Source organism: Theobroma umbraticum, unplaced genomic scaffold (genome assembly GCF_002168275.2).
Source record: "Theobroma umbraticum cultivar Fairchild unplaced genomic scaffold, ASM216827v3 scaffold_30.0, whole genome shotgun sequence".
In the NCBI taxonomy this organism is placed as follows: domain Eukaryota; kingdom Viridiplantae; phylum Streptophyta; class Magnoliopsida; order Malvales; family Malvaceae; genus Theobroma; species Theobroma umbraticum.
In genome coordinates, this window is record NW_018397254.1 from 4,695,260 (window position 1) to 4,711,797 (window position 16,538).

Sequence of the window (16,538 nt, forward strand, 5' to 3'; positions counted from 1 at the left end):
AATAGTGCCACGGTATGACAAAACTCGTCAAGTTGAATAGAGTATAGTAGTAGAACTTTTATACTGGGATACAATATAAATTTATGGATGACCTGGAATGCACTAGCTAGCTCACATGCGGTCCACGTCAAATATGGTGTCAGTCACGTGACATGATGAAGCGCAAGGGTGGGGAATTTTCTCTTCTCTTTTTTTGTTTTTGGATTGGTTTTTTGATCCGACGGCTGTGGTTGGATTCTTTGCTTGGTTGGGTAGGAATAGCTGATGGAGCATGCGCATGGAAATGGGGACCACTCAAAAACACCACTACCGCCCACTTGTTCCCGTTACAAACGCAGCCCTCAGCTCTCAACCTGCCGCACTCTTCTTTTCTTTTCTTTTCTTTTTTAAATTTTAATAAGAAAATATTTTCTGACTTTCGAATTAAAGAGAGGTGTTTACGTTGGTTTTGGGTGGGTGCTGGTTTTGGTGGGTCCATTACATTGGAGATACCCCACATCTGACGGCTTCAATACGCCGCCATTCACTACTACTCTAGAGTAGATTACATAGTACAACAAAATAGGTACTAGAACTAGAGCTATGTTGTACTCATGAATACTTTGAGTATGGATAATGCAAATAATAAATGCGTGATTATTTACTATTTTTAATTAATTGCAAATGACGATTAGTTCAACACTTTATTATTTTTTAAGTATTTTTAATAAAATATGGGATGCTTTCACTTTTAAATTAGAGTATAAAAATACAATTTCTTTTTCATTTTTTTATTGTGAATTTACATTTAAAATAACTTCAATGAACTGATGCTTAAATGTAATTTTTATGATCAAAATAAAAAAATTAATTAATTGAATCAACAATTATTAATTATCAATTTTCTAATTATCATCACTACTTTGTAACTTATTAATGGATAAAAGAAAAGCAAAGAAAATACTCAAATTGAGTTGGCTAGGACGCTAAGACCCAAGCTCTCCATTGCTGCCTCGAAGAAGATGGAGGAACCGTTGGAATCTAACTTGAAGTTTTACCTAAAAGGAGATAAAGAAAATATATTGCAACTAGTTAGTATATATTAGCAAAAATTTGCCATCTTAATAGATGTGAATAGACGTATGTTGTAACATTTTTCCATTTAAGGGTAAAAGAGACGTGGAATATAGCACTATAAATGTACCACATGACAATGGTCGCATTTTAATATAAGCTTCCTGATTTTGTACAGTTCACAAGTCTTTGAGTTTCCCCCTCTTGGGCCTCACCTTATGAAATTAGGGTGTAGTCATAAATGAAGCCCGGACTTGTCAGAGGTTTTTGCCTTACATTAATTTGTTCAAGTTAATAGGTCTATTTATAAAATCACGTCTATATAGGTTTTTGGCACATATTTTTAATTCACTTAACAAAAGAAAAGCACTACAAATTACAAAAACTAAAAAGCGAACATGAATTCTTTGCATTTAATGATGAATGAAATGACACCCGTGGATCCAATGATAGTACAGGTCGCGGAATTTGCTTACTAGATTGAAGGCTATTGCATAGTCCTGCAAATGACTCAACAACTCGCTTAATCAGTTTTTGATTGAAACAAATCAAATTAACAATGAATGAAGGTCATTCCATTAATTGCCGTATATTATATGTCGCTTAATCATCGCCTTCACTGTCCAAAATGACAAAAGAACTCAGAAACACATCTTTCTATTGTGGACATTCCGCAGCACAACAATGTCAATTTATGCATGGGATTAATTACTATTAATTTGTTGGCAATAATCAAGGAGCCCCGTTTGCCAAACAAGCCTAATTAGCAAATGATCCTCCAATCTCATTATGTCTTCGCTCTTGGGGCCCCCCTTTCTTCCTCAGCTTAGAACGTTATGATTGATCTAGGCACGGCCAGTGGATGTTAACCACGTGTGCATGAAAAAATCATAGCTGCAAGTGATGCGGTATTCCATGGGCCTGCCAGTAGGAGGTATAATTAGGTACGGTAATGATATGATATTGCAGGAGTTTTGTTCAAAAAGATAACCACGTGGCCCAACCGATGATGGATGGAGGTCCCATTTAATCAATCAAAGTCATCATGACCAAAAGGAATCCAGCCAATCACGACCGTTCAATCATTAGCTTAAAGATGTGGCCCTTGTTTCTTTTGGTGACTTGAGCTTTAGCAAAACCGTAGTCTTAAGTGACAAGTGAAATAAACTGATTTGCATGTGAACGGTTAGGGGAGCGTTTGGGGTAGGCCTTTTTTTTTTTTTTTGGTGAATAGTAGAGTTGGGCTTGAAGGATTTTCTTTTGGTTAATGTCATTGGCTCCTTCTGCGGTTTAAGATCGGACAGTTTGATAAGGTCAAACTGACCGACTTAGTAAGCTGCTGTCGTAGTTCGAGATAACGCAAGTTTGGACAAAAACAAAAAGAACATTCGTCTAACCTAACCAACTGTTTATAGTGAATAATGTGTGGAGGGAACAATTTAAAAAGTAATGGATTTGAAGTTAAATAATGGCGGAAAGAGAAGAAAAAGGAAAAGGCTGGAAATAATTAAAAGTATACGAAAAGGATATATGTACTATATGGTAGTAATATATAATAGAAATAAGAGGCAATAAACCATAATCATAACCATGTTATATGTTGTAATGAGGTAATCTTGCTAAGTCTTTTCACGTGTAAATTACTTTTATTTGCTTCTTGTAATGAGTTTGATTTTATTATCTCAAAATTCTTTTGAGAGAAGGTTTTCCTCTATGATCATTAGAGTACGTTCTCTATTTATCCTCATCTAAGAGAAAAGCCAAAAAGAAAAAGAAAAAAAGAAAGAAAAAGAAAAGGGCAAAGCTGCTTCCTCAGATGGGATAATGCCGTCAACTTCTTGTATGTTTTTTTCTTTTGAAAAGAGATGAAAATCCAATAGAACTTTCCTTCAATGTTCAATATGTATATAAGTAGGGAAAATGGGAAATCTCTCTTTGTTGCATGGTTCCTAGCTATGCAAAGGACACGCCATTAATTTTCTCTTTTGTCTTTTCAACAAGCCCTGAGCATGCGATATCGGCTATTGGAGAATAGCATTAACTTGTCATATGTATATACATGGTTGCCTTGATACTGGCCCTGTTCTTGGTGGATTATGTGCAGGGAGTGATGCAGCAAATTGCTGATGACAAGTTGAGAGCAAATGGCTGGCTACAAGCTAAGTCATTACCTAGCATTACCAAGATTAGCACAAGAGGAATGTGGATCCTGAGTCACTTTACGTGCATGCTAGCTAGCTCCAGGCAGAAAAGGGCACCGTACTTGAATAAATTTATATTATTAAAGTGGTGTCATAAACATTACATTACATTACACGTTCCATGGACCAATTCACCATCTGCATTTAAAAGCGTTGGGACCCAAAATTGTAGTTGAATATTTTTGCCTCTTTCTTCACTCAAAATACTATTCATTAAAATGTGAGTGACTGTTGTGGGCTTGTATGGCTTTAGCTCCTGATCAAAGCTCACGCAGCAGTTAATGATCTTTTCAATGGATAATTTCTTTCATCAACTTTTTTCGTTTTGTCCTTTGCTTTTCTTCTTCCCATTTTCTACTAACACTAGTCAACCCAAGTCAAAGAGAAAAACGAACGAAGCAAATTGGGTTTTAGGGATGGAATTATGGTATAGAACAAGCTGACACAAAAATTTTTTGAGAAAAATCAGATGATTTGGTCAGAAAGGGGAAGGTCATCCACCACAGGATATATATACATGTAAGCATACACACATAAACCACCCACATTTTTTATTCACAAAAACTAGATAAAAATTTATTATAATATTTGCAGAAACAAATATTCCCACTTAGGAGTTATTATATGGAATAAAAGACACATGTAACATATATTTAGTATTTGACACAGAAGCCCATCTCTCTTTCTTTCTTTCTCTCTCTAATATGCACACAACCCATAAAGCAAGGTGATACATACATAGAACGTCCTCAATAACCAGCAAACAATTCATTTTCCTCTGCTTTTGAAACCAGTTTCGATTGAAAACTGTTTACTTCTTTTCTTTCTTATACTGAAGAGATACTATTCATTTTCCTTCTTCTTCAGTTTCATCCATGGATACTGCTCAATGGCCACAGGTAGAGAGATCTATCACCTGCCTCTTGTTTCTCTATGAGACCCTTTTGGCTTTTCAAAGGAATAATTTAGAGTCAATTGTATGTTTTATCTTTTTTGCTTGTTTAATGGATACTTTTCTTTGCAAAAGATGATGGTGTTCATATTGTACAAAAGAAAAAGGGTGATGGTTTTCATGGCTATAGTTGAAGTCCCCACTCAATTGGATTTAGTTTTTATCGGTTCTTCAACATTTTGCACTTTATCTTTCTCTTTTGCATATGAGATAAAGGAAAGGAGTCAGGAGATCCTTTTTTTTTTTTCTTCTAATATTTTTCGCCTTTCTTTTCTCTTTTCTATTAGGCTGTTATAATCTTGGAAAGTGTAAAGCAGTTAACCCGTTTGGTTTTTTTCGTTTGTCTGTTATATCTTCTTTTTAATCTTCAGTTTTTTCCGTGCTGATCATCTTTCTTTCATCTTGAAGTTATTGCTTCCCTTTTGATGTGTGTTTTTCATTTATCTTTCTTTTTGCTTTATGTTGTTCGTCTTTCTAGGAGATTGTGGTGAAACCGATAGAAGAGATAGTCACAAATACATGTCCAAAGCCTGCAGCTTTAGAGAGGAAGGCAAGGCCTCAAAAGGAACAAGCTTTGAATTGTCCCAGGTGCAATTCCACTAACACCAAGTTCTGCTACTACAACAACTACAGTCTCACACAGCCTAGGTACTTCTGCAAAACTTGTAGAAGGTACTGGACTGAAGGTGGTTCCCTCAGAAATATTCCTGTTGGAGGTGGTTCAAGAAAGAACAAGAGATCAGCTTCTTCTTCTTCTTCATCATCATCATCATCCAAAAAGCTTCCTGATCTGGTTACACCACCAAGCTTGTCACAGTCTTCTACTCAAAACCCTAAGATCCATGACGGCCAAGATCTCAACCTAGCTTTCCCAGCCAGTCAAGGTTACAGAAGTATCTCTGAATTGGTTCAAGTTCCCAATAGCGTAGAGAACAATAAGAGCCAAATTCCTTCTTCCTCGTCTCCTACATCTCAGCTTTCAGCTTTGGAGTTGCTAACCGGAATCTCTTCTAGGGGGTTGAATTCTTTCCTTCCCATGTCAGTTCCAGATCCAAACACAGTTTATACATCTGGGTTTCCTATGCAAGAATTTAAACCAACGCTAAATTTCTCTCTGGATGGGCTTGGGAGTGGTTATGGGAGTCTCCAAGGAGTTCAAGAGACAACAGGGAGGCTTTTGTTTCCATTTGAAGATCTAAAGCAAGTCTCAAGCACAACTGAAATTGAGCAAAATAAAGAGCAAGGAGATTCAGCGGGATATTGGCCTGGAATGTTAGGTGGAGGATCATGGTAAAGAAGATGAAAAGTAATATGGGTCTTTTCTTTTTTTTTCTCTTTCTTTTTCTTTCCCCTGGGTCTTCTTTTTAACTTTTTATTAATTTGTTAAGGTGGGTGACTTGTTTTGATTTCTTCATTACTAACAGATAGGAATACATGGGTTTCTTTCTCTCTATAATCCTTCCTTTTTCTCCTTAATTATCTCCTTTTACTATTTAATTTTGGTGGGAATTTGAAGCTTTTTTTTAGGTTGGCTTCACTAAGGGTGACATGGGATATACTGTTGTGTTATGGTAGAAGAAGATATCAAGCTAAGCCCAGAAGTTTTTTAGGGTAACATGTAGGAGAGAGAGGCATGCCCTACACCCTTTATTACAGGTTGATATACTCCTACCGAGAGAGCAGAAGGGCAACCCTATACGTCATTGGTTGGCTTGGTACAAGTACAAAAAAAAAAAATAATGTATATTGTTCAAGTTTGTAAGGAATTAATCCCTGGTTGGAAATTAAAGACTTTGTTCATTAGTTTCTAATTTCGATCTAGCAAACAAATTATTGTTGTTAATAATCTTGAATCTCCAATTGATTCCATCAATGGGAACTTTAAATTCTCTCCGTCTCTTATTTTCTATTGTAGACAGGCTTTCAGATTATACGTACTGAAAAATAACAGGCTTTCAGAACATGGCATCATCACCAAAGAGATACATTCAACCCAGAAAATAAACCCTTTTTGCGGCTTTATCCGTGAAAGCAAGTGGAGGGGGAGCTTAGAGAGGAGAAGTGCCAGGTAAGAAATCTGATCTTTCCACATGCCATATTGCTAATTTGTAATAAAGAATTCCAGAATGAATGATAGTAACTGAAAGTTTGTGTTATTCTGGAAGCTATAGAACCAGCTTGCCTCAGTCCGAAAGTTCACCTACTGGTTTTCTATATCCAAACAGTTTTGAAGACTCCCTCACAATAAGCCCCATTTGCCATGAGAGTGATCATTGCTTCCATGCCACCCTCTCTTTACCCTTTTTCTAATTGAAAGATTGAGAAAGATCTGACACAGCCTCCTTTCTTTGGTCTCTAAGGGGGACCCACAAACATTCCCCTCGACAAGTGTGCTGAAAGAATAATGCACCCCACTATGGTTGATCAATCCGGATCTAGACCCCTTTATTAATTTGTTAGTTCAATTTTGTTCTTTGCTGTAAGCCACTTAGTGTGCATAATATCTGGCAAATGGCAAATGTCTTAAGGCTCCCTATCATGGAAGTCTTTTTCCCCTCTGCCAAAATTATTTTAAGTTAATGGCCTGTTGATCCTACTTTACTTTCTCCACGGCCTGTTAGGAAACCAGAATATCCAGCCACCCCGCGTTACATTTTCGTCTAAACAACAAGAATGCATGACAAATACATTTTTCCCTTAACAACAAGGTTGGAGCCCCAGATTCAAATGTTTCCTTAGCAAGGAAGCTAGTTATGGAAAGAGCATAGGGAAAATGGGAAGACCAAATTATAGAAACAACTCTTGTATTTTTGTTGTCTGAGATAGGTGGTCTGATATAAGACCTCCAACCACCTGCGGGACGACCTATGTTTTGCACTTGCCCAAACTCATTTTCCTTGCACCTGAAAACAAAGGGATATTCGAATTCATATAAATAAAGTGCATGCCTGAAGTAGCCAAATGTTACATGAATATTCTGATCTTCTTTAATTGTAAATTTCAAAGGATTGCTTGGCTTCCATAGAATAATAGTATAATCTTATTCCATCAGTCATGTGTTGAAATTAAGTATCGAATGCAACTAAAACGTCATTGTTCCATGATGACTCAAGTAAAATAATCTTAATTAGAAAAACGACAGCCTTTCCTATATACATCAAAAAAGAAGAAACCGGTAGCTTTATCTTGTCTGAGCGGCCTGAACTTAGAACCGTGTTGTCGAAAACCACAGGGTTCTTTTTGACATATGATCAACGGGTTGCGTTGCGTGTACCAATTTAGCTTGCGATTCAAGTCATTGTATTTCACTCAAGGCTTCATGGGCCATTGACCCACTGCCGACATGTACATGTCCTTCCACTGTAAGATCGGATGCCGCCGCTACTCATCAAAGACCAGCTTGCCATTCGTTTTCTTTTTTCCACATAAAGAAAGGGAATGAGAATTTGAATTCGAATGTTACACCTCGATCCTACTAAAAGAATGTTAATGATAATGGTCAAAAACACTACCATGGTTTAACTCGAAGTTATGTTATGAGAGCAAATCATGTCCTTGTCCGCTTTGATCAGATACTTGTCGCAGCACTTCGGTTTATTCAAGGCAAGGAGAATTGAAGTCAGACTTGGACAATAATGAACAATGATGCTCATTACTCTCTCGGATTCTTTAAATTACAGGTCTCTGCAGTTTGAGGGAAATAGAAGAGATTTCTGGCTTAAGATAATAACAACAGGGCAAGATCAAAACCACCGAATTTAGCTTGCAAAGAAAGTGCAATGTATGTATTTTTCCCCGGCATAAAGGAGGGGAGGTATATGTATTCATTTCATTAAAGAGAAATAAGAATGCCCTTTTCAGTTTCATTATCTGTACAGGGATATTACTATTATACTGGAATGACAAAATAATGAAACACATTACTGGAAGAACCAGACTTTAATTCCTTCGCAATTCAATGATCAGCATTGATTCCAAATATACGGACCTTGTGCATGTTAGGGAACTTTGCAACCACCAGCACAAAGACCGCCAGTGTGTTGAAGAAAAGCATCGGGTTTTGATAATCTGTTGTATGTGAAGCGATAAGATACCTGGTAAATAAAATGTATGGTAAGAGACGGATGACACCAATCATGGTGAAAGAAAATAACAAAGTTCTTCTAATATGTCTTGCATCACATCATAGTGCTCTTATCAAAGGTAACGATGTCCTAAAGCTCCATTAAGAACCATAGAACAATATGGCAACAGCAACAGCTTGTTCAATACGCGGAAAAGCACTGAACTCATCATGAAAGAGCAAAGTAGTGCCTAGTGAGTGATGCATGAAAATTTTCAATCAACTGTTAACTGTCATTCCTCAAAAGCACAATGGAAGAAGCACTTCAAAATGTCAAGATAACAATGACGCTGAGACAAGAAATAAGTGTATTACAAAGCTATACAGGTCAAATTCAACTGACTAAGCAAAGTGCCATACGGTTTGAAACTTTTCTGTAAAATGTTATATGACAAATAGAAAGAAGTAGTAATTGCTTTTCGCCATATAAACCAGTGCATGTTACAAAGTACTTTGCTCTATACTGGGTAGAAATTTTATTCCCATTGTGTGATTCATCTTCCCAAAGCAAAGTAAGATGAATGACCAAGGTATGCACAATCACACTAGTGAATGGACAGTGATGAGGTCTAAATCCATTGCATGTCCCCTAAACTGTCTTTTGTAAACTAATTGTTTGAACAATAGACATCCAGGGGTGTTGCATTAGTTGACCATAACTTGCTAGTCATCTAATTGTAGGTGCTCCTATCTTTATGAAATTTAAAAGGGAAAACCTCATTGTAATTTTTAGTGCAATGACCCCATCCATGAACTGAAAATATTTTGATATTGTTTGTTCCAATTTTAAATACAGGCACATGTGAAAGTGATACTTACAGCACAACAGGTACAACAGTCAAAAACTTCCTATTGCGAGTGAGTTGCTTGCCATTGTCTATCTGCTCCCACCAAGTCAAACCGTTGTAGATTCCTTGGTCATCACCAAATGGTGTTCCCTTTTTCCAATGAAAGAAGTGATACGTGACCTGAAGTAAGATGTAAACCCATGCACAACACTCATTACGAAATATAGACAGCAAAGTTAATAAACATGGGATGCTATAGAGCATTTATAATTGTTATAGTGAAAACAGAATAACTTCTTGGGTCTATCTTAAGGCATAATAATGACAAACAAATCTCAAACAAGATATTATTCTTTCCTAAAAAGGTCTAACAATTGCTTCATATTTATAAACAGCTAGCATTAAATGGAAGCAGAAATTCAAAGAACTGAAGTCTGACCGACACAAAGATAAAAACATCTAGGAGCATATATGTAATTTAGATGAATTTCCAGCATGATCAGGGAAAGGGAAGAGATTTTGTGGTTCATGGGCATTAAAGCAAGAATTGCAGGAATGACAGCTTTTAAAGGGACATGCCAAAACATTTGACATATACTGGCAATCACCAGTTTACTTAGTGTGGCTCCTTCAATTTGCTACTCTCCATGCCCTCCAACGATATAAAAATTTCAGATATTCATTCATTCACATCAAACCATCAAGCAAACTAGAAAAGTATAACACCCAAATCATGACAAATGAGAACAGTTTGTGATAGCGTAGATGTTATCTGATAAAAATCTCAGGAGGAAGAAATCACACCCTTACTCCAAGGGATTGATCTAAAAGTGTAAAGGTCTATTAGCCCTTTACAACCACCCAATATGTGGACAAACAACAGATTTAAAGACTCAAGATAATTAAGCATGCTGATTTGATGAATAGGGTGTTATTCTTGACTTTCTCACACAACTTGCAAGTCTAGTACAGAAAAAGGACAAGATCCATCTGTCGTAGAGATGCAGTTCAGTAAGCTAGGAATATACCATTTCAAGCCAATTTGAAATAGTTCATACACAAAATTTTCAATAGAAAATTCAGTTCACTAACTACTTTTGATTCAAAAAAGAGGGGAAAAAAAGAGAGAGCTTTATGCTGTTAAAGAGAACATGATCCAGCTTATTTGCTTGTTCGTGCAGCATGCCTAACCTTAATGATACCAAGAAGACTATGGCTTATGACATAATTGTTAAGAGTATTTGTCTATTGGCAACTGGAGATAAAAAATATCAGTCCAATACATATCCAAGTGCTAGTGCAGTGGTGCTAAAACCTATCCTCACCTTATCTAATTAAACCTCCAATAGACATGGGGATATCGGCATTACACAGAGCAAGAAACTGATGGCAACAATGCATAATTAATTCACAAACACAAGAAAGAGAATCAATTAATACTATCAACATATTATTTGAGTAGTTGTAATCATTGACTAGACTTCCACCAAACAGAAGTAAGCACAAACTCAAAATTTAAACTTCCTACAATTCCTCTCCAAAAGGGGCAATTCAGAGAACCTGCTAAATATCTCTAGTCAAGGGAATATTGCAGAGCTGATCCACCAACAAAGGAAAGGAAATTGTTTTCTTGTTTTCTTGCTAAAGTCTCAAGAAATCATCAAACCCTCAATTCATTCCAAACCCTATCAAAAAAATTTCTCACTTAAACATCAATAAAAAGCCGATCAAATTAAAACCCAGACAGCAAATGCAATAAAAAACAAGAACCCAACTTTTATGAATCAAATTTAAAGAAAAAGAGAGCTTACAAAGAAATGGGAGAGATGAACAATGGTCCAAGCAGTTCCAGGAGAGGAACCGAATAGAGATAAAACGGTGAGCCATGAAAAGAAAAGGATCAAGATATAAGTGCTCCAAACTCCTGGATACGTGAACCACTCCGTGTTCCTGTTCAGATCTGTCGGTGGCACAGCTCTCACGTACATCTTTCGCTTTAGTTTTTCTTCTCTTCTTTCCTCTTGTTATTACAACTCTGTTTTGTTTCTTCTTTTTTTGCTTAAACTGACGGATGTTGATTCAAGGATTGATCGACAACGGTGACAGATGTACGATGCCGTTGTCGTTGTTGATGGCGTGTTTGGGTTTTACCTATTCAAAGCTCGCTCCCTCTGCCCTTTCTTTTTGTTGTACGATGATGTTTTATAACTTAGTACAGTATTTTCGCCAATGAAAATAAGTCGGTGTTTATAATTAATTTAATATAACCATAACCTTTTTCAATTTTACTTTTATCAATTTATCAATTCATATGTAATACTGCTATTAAAATTTTGAAAAAACAAAGCATTTCTATTTTAAATATTGGCTAAAACAAAGAAAAAGGAATTGAACTTGAGAGTTTGTTGCGAGAGAGTAAGATGTGGCTACCAACTAAACCAGATAATGTCTGACTACCGCCGAAGGAAAGTTCGTATACATAGGAGGGAACAATGTGAGTTGGATGATTCAGGTAGACAATTGGTTTTTAGTGTTTCAACTTAAGAACAAGTCGTTGTAATGTTCCTATGCTCGAAGCATTACAAAAATATGTCACATGTGAATCACATCTAATCATAGAGTTATCCGGGACTTCAATTAGCTTGTATAGTTGTATCATATACAAGCTTGTCTGTGGGGTTTACTACACACCAGGATTTAAGTATTAATCCATTTCCAAATTCGGATTCGGAAGTAATGTTCAACAACAGTTCGTTTTCGGACAGCTACTGCAAAGATGAGACTTGTTTTCTTATTTGTTTGGTGTGATCCACCAAATGCCGACCTAATACACGGCTGATGATCTCTTAATGTTACCCTGTATCCAAATATATATGGGGAGTATCAGCTGAGCAAGTGCCTGGAAACAACGTGGAAAAGAGGGGATAAAAAAACAGGCAAAAGGATCATGTAGAGCTTGATTGTGCCAAAATTACATGAATAGCATATCGGGGATTGCCACCGTCTATTCATTTGATAAATTAATGATACAACAATATTAGAGTACAAATCAAAGGCTAATGGTGGGATTGCCAACCCTATCCAAGCCCTCCATCAATCTTCTCTTTGCAGACTTGGTTCTATAACACCATACCTCAAATGCCTCGCTCAAGTCAGGATACCTAACCTGCTCAGTTTTCATCCAGTCCGATAGAATATCAGCTTGATCATTAGATGGCAATGCTAGAACTAAGGATACAATTGCCCCCTCAATACTCTGGCACAGGTCTTCATCCATCTTGTAAGGAAAATCTGTCTCCTTGTTGCCGTTTGCATCTAGGAGAGGTTTTATCTTCCTTATATAGGGTAGCCATGTCTTTAGCAACTGCACCCGATATGGTGCAGGGAGGATCACATTTCCATACCCAACTGCGTCCAGCACTTTTCCAGTCACTTCTATAAGCTTCACCTTCAAACCCCACATAACATTATCGAGTTTCTTGTCTTCAACTACCCCCAAAACCTTAGCAGACATTTCAGCCCAACTACAAATAAAGTCCTTCATTAAGTCCATCTTTGGGAGTATGTTACACATCCACTCAACATCGGATAGGCTCTGCAAAATTCTATTCTCCACGGTGTCAGCAGTGACATCAAAAATAACAAGCAAGGAAGACAACTCCCTTTCAAATGAGGAACAAATTTGGGAAAGACCCGTTTTCACCACTGCTTTTACTTCATCGTCAGCTGTAACTAGTGGGGTATCCTCATCTCCTCCAAGCATGAATTCCACTTGTTCTTGAGCAGACGTTTTAAGCTCATCTCCAAAGGGTGGACAGGATCCACCAATTGACGTGGCAAAGCGAACAGCCGAAACAAATACATTTTTGGTGGCACTTACATCTACTGGTTGGATCCTCGCCAATATGGGCATCGCTATTGGCCCCAGTTTCGAGACTGCTTTTAAAATTTGTTCCTCTTCCTTATCCTCCCAAGGAATAGCCTCCAAGTACTGGATGCAGCAATTTGTGATGTCTTCACAGTGGAAGACAACTGCTAACTGAAGAATACCAATAGCAGATTTAACTGAGTCCAGGGAGTCCAAAAGTGAATCAGTAGGGAGATACAATAATCTCAAAAGGTTAACATGATGATCGTAAGTAGAGTCTGGGCACTGAATTTCAATGCAGGGGCCAGAGTCTGGATTAGACAGCTGATCTGCAAAGAACCTACTTTTCTTTATGAGAATGGAGGAGTGGGAGGAGAACCATTCAGGTCTTCCTTCATCATTTCTCAAGCGTAGAATGACATCACTTGTACTCTTGTCACCAAGATTGCAAGGCTCGGCTACTGCAGTTAGGTCCATGTGAAAGGAGAAGCAATACGAAATTCATGCTTTAGACAGCTGAAAGAGATGTTCAAACTGAAGTTTAGTAAAAAAGAATAAAAATTAGCAACTGACTTGAATTGAGAAAGTATAAGAATGAAACAATCCTCTGTCCAAATTTGCTTCATTACACCTAATGATTCAACCTACTAATGTGCAAGAGTGCACAGGCATCTTTGCAAACAGCCTGTCTGAGAGAAAGTTAACAGAAGAACACTAGAAAAGAAGGCAAAAGGAACTATGAAGCCTACCCCCTTTCCTTTCTTTTCCAGCCCTTCCCTGTTCCCCCTCCCCCTAATAAGATAATATATACTAATTTCAAAAAGAAGAAGATAAAGGAAACTATCATGAAAACACTCTCAGCTCCCTTTTCTGTTATGCTACCACCCATATGTATTAGTAAAAGTGTAAAACCATTTCCACATCCACAGAGCTGGAGACAACAGCTCAGCAATTCAGCATATCTGAATCTCAATAGCTAAACACATATCAATGATATCCTCCTCTTATTTATATTATTTCTACAGAAGTGCATCTGAGAAAGCATAAAATCAGGGCTTGAGACATCTATTCAGTGTCTAGGAAAGACATATATTTTAAACAGGGAAGAGTTAAAGTTCATTGCTAGGAAGGCACCTGCAAGAAAAATCTGGTTAAAGGGTAGTAACTTCATCATCAATTTTATTTGTAAAAACGTTTAATGGGTCTTATTTCTTATTGAAACGAAAAACCATTTAGGTGGATTTTAGATATCACCAAGAAGATTCAATTTAGAAATTTAAGCATCATATTTTATGAATAACAGAAGAAATTTAAGTTTCAAAGTTAGATATTAATTAGTTGCCATATCTTCATTGATTATTCTTTTTAATCCAAACCAACAAAACATAGAGTATGATGATCTTCAAAACTTATATTTCATGTCTTTCCCGATGCTTCCTCGGCAACCAAACAGGGTTTTCATAAAACAAGATCCAAAGACAGAAATTTTCTAAGTTCCTAACATCCCAAAGTGAATTAGCTCCATCAAAAATGCTGTAGTATTGATTCAAACTTACCCAAGATTCACAACATAGCAAAATCAAATAAGCGATTAAACATGATGTTTGACTATATTAATGAAAAAAAAAAAGAAAAAAAGAAAAACTTCATAAGTGAGAATCTGAATAACGAAAAAAGTCTAACCTTTTCAAAGACCCAGTTTGCATTAACAGCAGACATATATTTTCTCACTTTTAACAGAACAAATCTGCTGAAGTAATAAACACGGAACTGCTGCTCTCCCTTGGGTGTGGAAAGCAAGTTCAGTTGTCAGGCAATGAAATGGACCAAGGACAAATCCAGAGCACCTTCAAGGCAAGTTTTTGAATTGACACAACTGGCCTCATGCTGCATGTTAAACATGACAAGTGGTTTCTCTCTCCTGAGGGCATCCAAGTTAAACAATCTTTGAAGGGCAAAAGTGTAAAACCTTGGGACATTAACCTGTGATAACTGGTGGGTAACAAATGATTGGTGGAGAGATGCTGTTATTTTGTGCTAGATTAAATCATGAACATCAAGAACTCAACAAAAAGTCATGAATTAACAAACCCACTTTTTCCAATTTCCCAACTTTTTTAGTTTTATGATATCTCAATTCATATCACATAAGCTTAAATAAAGTTGCTTTCTTCCCAAAATGAAAAAGGAAAAGGATTTCTGAAACCAAAAAAAAAAAAAAAGTAGGCGTGGAAGTGCAAATGGATAAGCCTAATTCTCACAACTGACTGGTAGGAGGGTTAGGAGGATCTAAAGAACAATAGTTTGAGAGGGGTTTTTATTTTTTATTTTTTCCCATTTTGTACCCTCAACTTGTATAAGTTGCAAGTGCTGTTTAATGCCCCTCGACCAGTTTACAGAAAAATAAATAAAAATACATGTATGTTAAGACAAGAAAGGAATTAAGTATTAATCATTGTTCATTTCATGGTAACTGGTAAAGAAACTCATTCTCCAATTTAATAAATGTGGAGTAATTTGCTATATCTGTCCACCCAAGTTCATGCTTGTAACCCTGTTGAGTTTAAATCACAAATCCATATACATCCTTTTAAAGTGGTATGGAAAGGAGGAACTCGAAATCCATCTAGAATAGGTATGTATACGTTGCGCCTGTGTTGCCAATAGCTTGCCATTCATTTCCTTGAGCTCTTTTTTGTTTGGCCAATCTCCTCTAATAGCTCATTGATGAAGAGATATTGAAAATATTACCAAAAGATAAAGGTATTATGAACATCTCCAAGTTGAATTAAAAAATAATGCATATTATAAATATTAAAGATTTTTAAGCCCACTTGCACAAGTTGCAGCTATGATTAACCAGTAGCTATCGAGAAAGCCACTAAATTCCAAAATGTGACAGTGATTATTAAACAAGACTAAGAAAGTCAAAGGAAAAATAAACCAAGTTATGCATTTAATACTGTAGGGTATTTTTTCAATGGATTCTCCTCTTTATCTTTGATTGTGGCATCGCCTTTCTTCAAATGGTCATAATTCGAAAAATATAGCTTATTTCTTCAATTTTTTTTCTTAATTAATGAAAAATACTGATGAATTGAACTTTATCACGTGCTTTTTTTAATCTTTATTTAATAATCTCATTAATTTGAGTAAATCACATGTTTTAATAAAATAATTTGATCAATTAAACTATTGAAAATATCAAAAACATGAAGAGATTGACTGATTTTAAGAACTAGAAGAGCTAGTACGTTTGCTTCAATCTAAAGTTTAAAGAATTAATGAAATCTACTGCTAATAGAAGAAATTTAGTCGTGGTGGGACAAATAATGTGACACCCTTACCAAGTGACACTTGCATTCCATCCTTCTCCTGTGAGAGTAGAGAGCAAAAAGCTTAAGATTTCCACCTAAAAGGCATGCTAGCAATAAAAATGGCCTCGTCAGAAATGTGAGAAACCCATCGTAGTAGAGCAGCAGTTATGAGATTCACTCACATTGCAAGGGGTGGATTTTGTGACATTTATTGCAAATTTAATGAAAAGTTACGC

General features: G+C 36.5%; 2 protein-coding genes and 1 pseudogene across 4 annotated transcripts; 1 reads left to right on the forward strand and 2 right to left on the reverse strand.

Moving 5' to 3' along the window:
• The first annotated feature begins 3,895 nt into the window (after positions 1–3,895).
• On the forward strand, positions 3,896–7,157 carry LOC110428321 (dof zinc finger protein DOF4.6-like). Of its 2 annotated transcripts, XR_002446436.2 has the most exons (3): positions 3,896–4,153; positions 4,685–6,274; positions 6,378–7,152. XR_002446436.2 is itself a non-coding variant. In XM_021444134.2 (2 exons), exons 1-2 carry the CDS (start codon positions 4,130–4,132, stop codon positions 5,498–5,500), a joined length of 840 nt encoding a protein of 279 aa, XP_021299809.1. In that variant the 5' UTR covers positions 3,896–4,129; the 3' UTR covers positions 5,501–7,157. The 2 variants fall into 2 exon arrangements, 1 of the variants encoding a protein (XP_021299809.1); XM_021444134.2 differs by having other exon boundaries at positions 4,685–7,157.
• A 789-nt stretch (positions 7,158–7,946) lies between these two features.
• LOC110428334 (uncharacterized) lies at positions 7,947–11,493 on the reverse strand. Its single transcript, XM_021444150.2, has 3 exons — positions 10,929–11,493; positions 9,149–9,297; positions 7,947–8,300 (listed from the first exon to the last, which is right to left on the reverse strand). The coding sequence occupies exons 1-3, from the start codon at positions 11,103–11,105 to the stop codon at positions 8,162–8,164; spliced, it is 465 nt and encodes a 154-aa protein (XP_021299825.1). The 5' UTR covers positions 11,106–11,493; the 3' UTR covers positions 7,947–8,161.
• A 550-nt stretch (positions 11,494–12,043) lies between these two features.
• LOC110428312 (BTB/POZ domain-containing protein At3g05675 pseudogene) lies at positions 12,044–15,102 on the reverse strand (annotated as a pseudogene). The gene is made up of 2 exons (XR_016351384.1): positions 14,669–15,102; positions 12,044–13,501 (listed from the first exon to the last, which is right to left on the reverse strand). The product of XR_016351384.1 is annotated as a BTB/POZ domain-containing protein At3g05675 pseudogene (transcript).
• Positions 15,103–16,538: the final 1,436 nt, after the last annotated feature.

Bases quoted from the DNA above. Each gene is read 5' to 3' on its own strand.
- LOC110428321 (XM_021444134.2), top strand. From the start codon at position 4,130: ATGGATACTGCTCAATGGCCACAG. The intron at 4,154-4,684 runs GTAGAGAGATCT...TCGTCTTTCTAG, and splicing joins ATACTGCTCAATGGCCACAG to GAGATTGTGGTGAAACCGAT.
- LOC110428334 (XM_021444150.2), bottom strand. From the start codon at position 11,105: ATGTACGTGAGAGCTGTGCCACCGACAGATCTGAACAGGAACACGGAG. The intron at 9,298-10,928 runs GTAAGCTCTCTT...ATCTTACTTCAG, and splicing joins TTCATCTCTCCCATTTCTTT to GTCACGTATCACTTCTTTCA. The intron at 8,301-9,148 runs GTAAGTATCACT...TTTATTTACCAG, and splicing joins ACTGTTGTACCTGTTGTGCT to GTATCTTATCGCTTCACATA.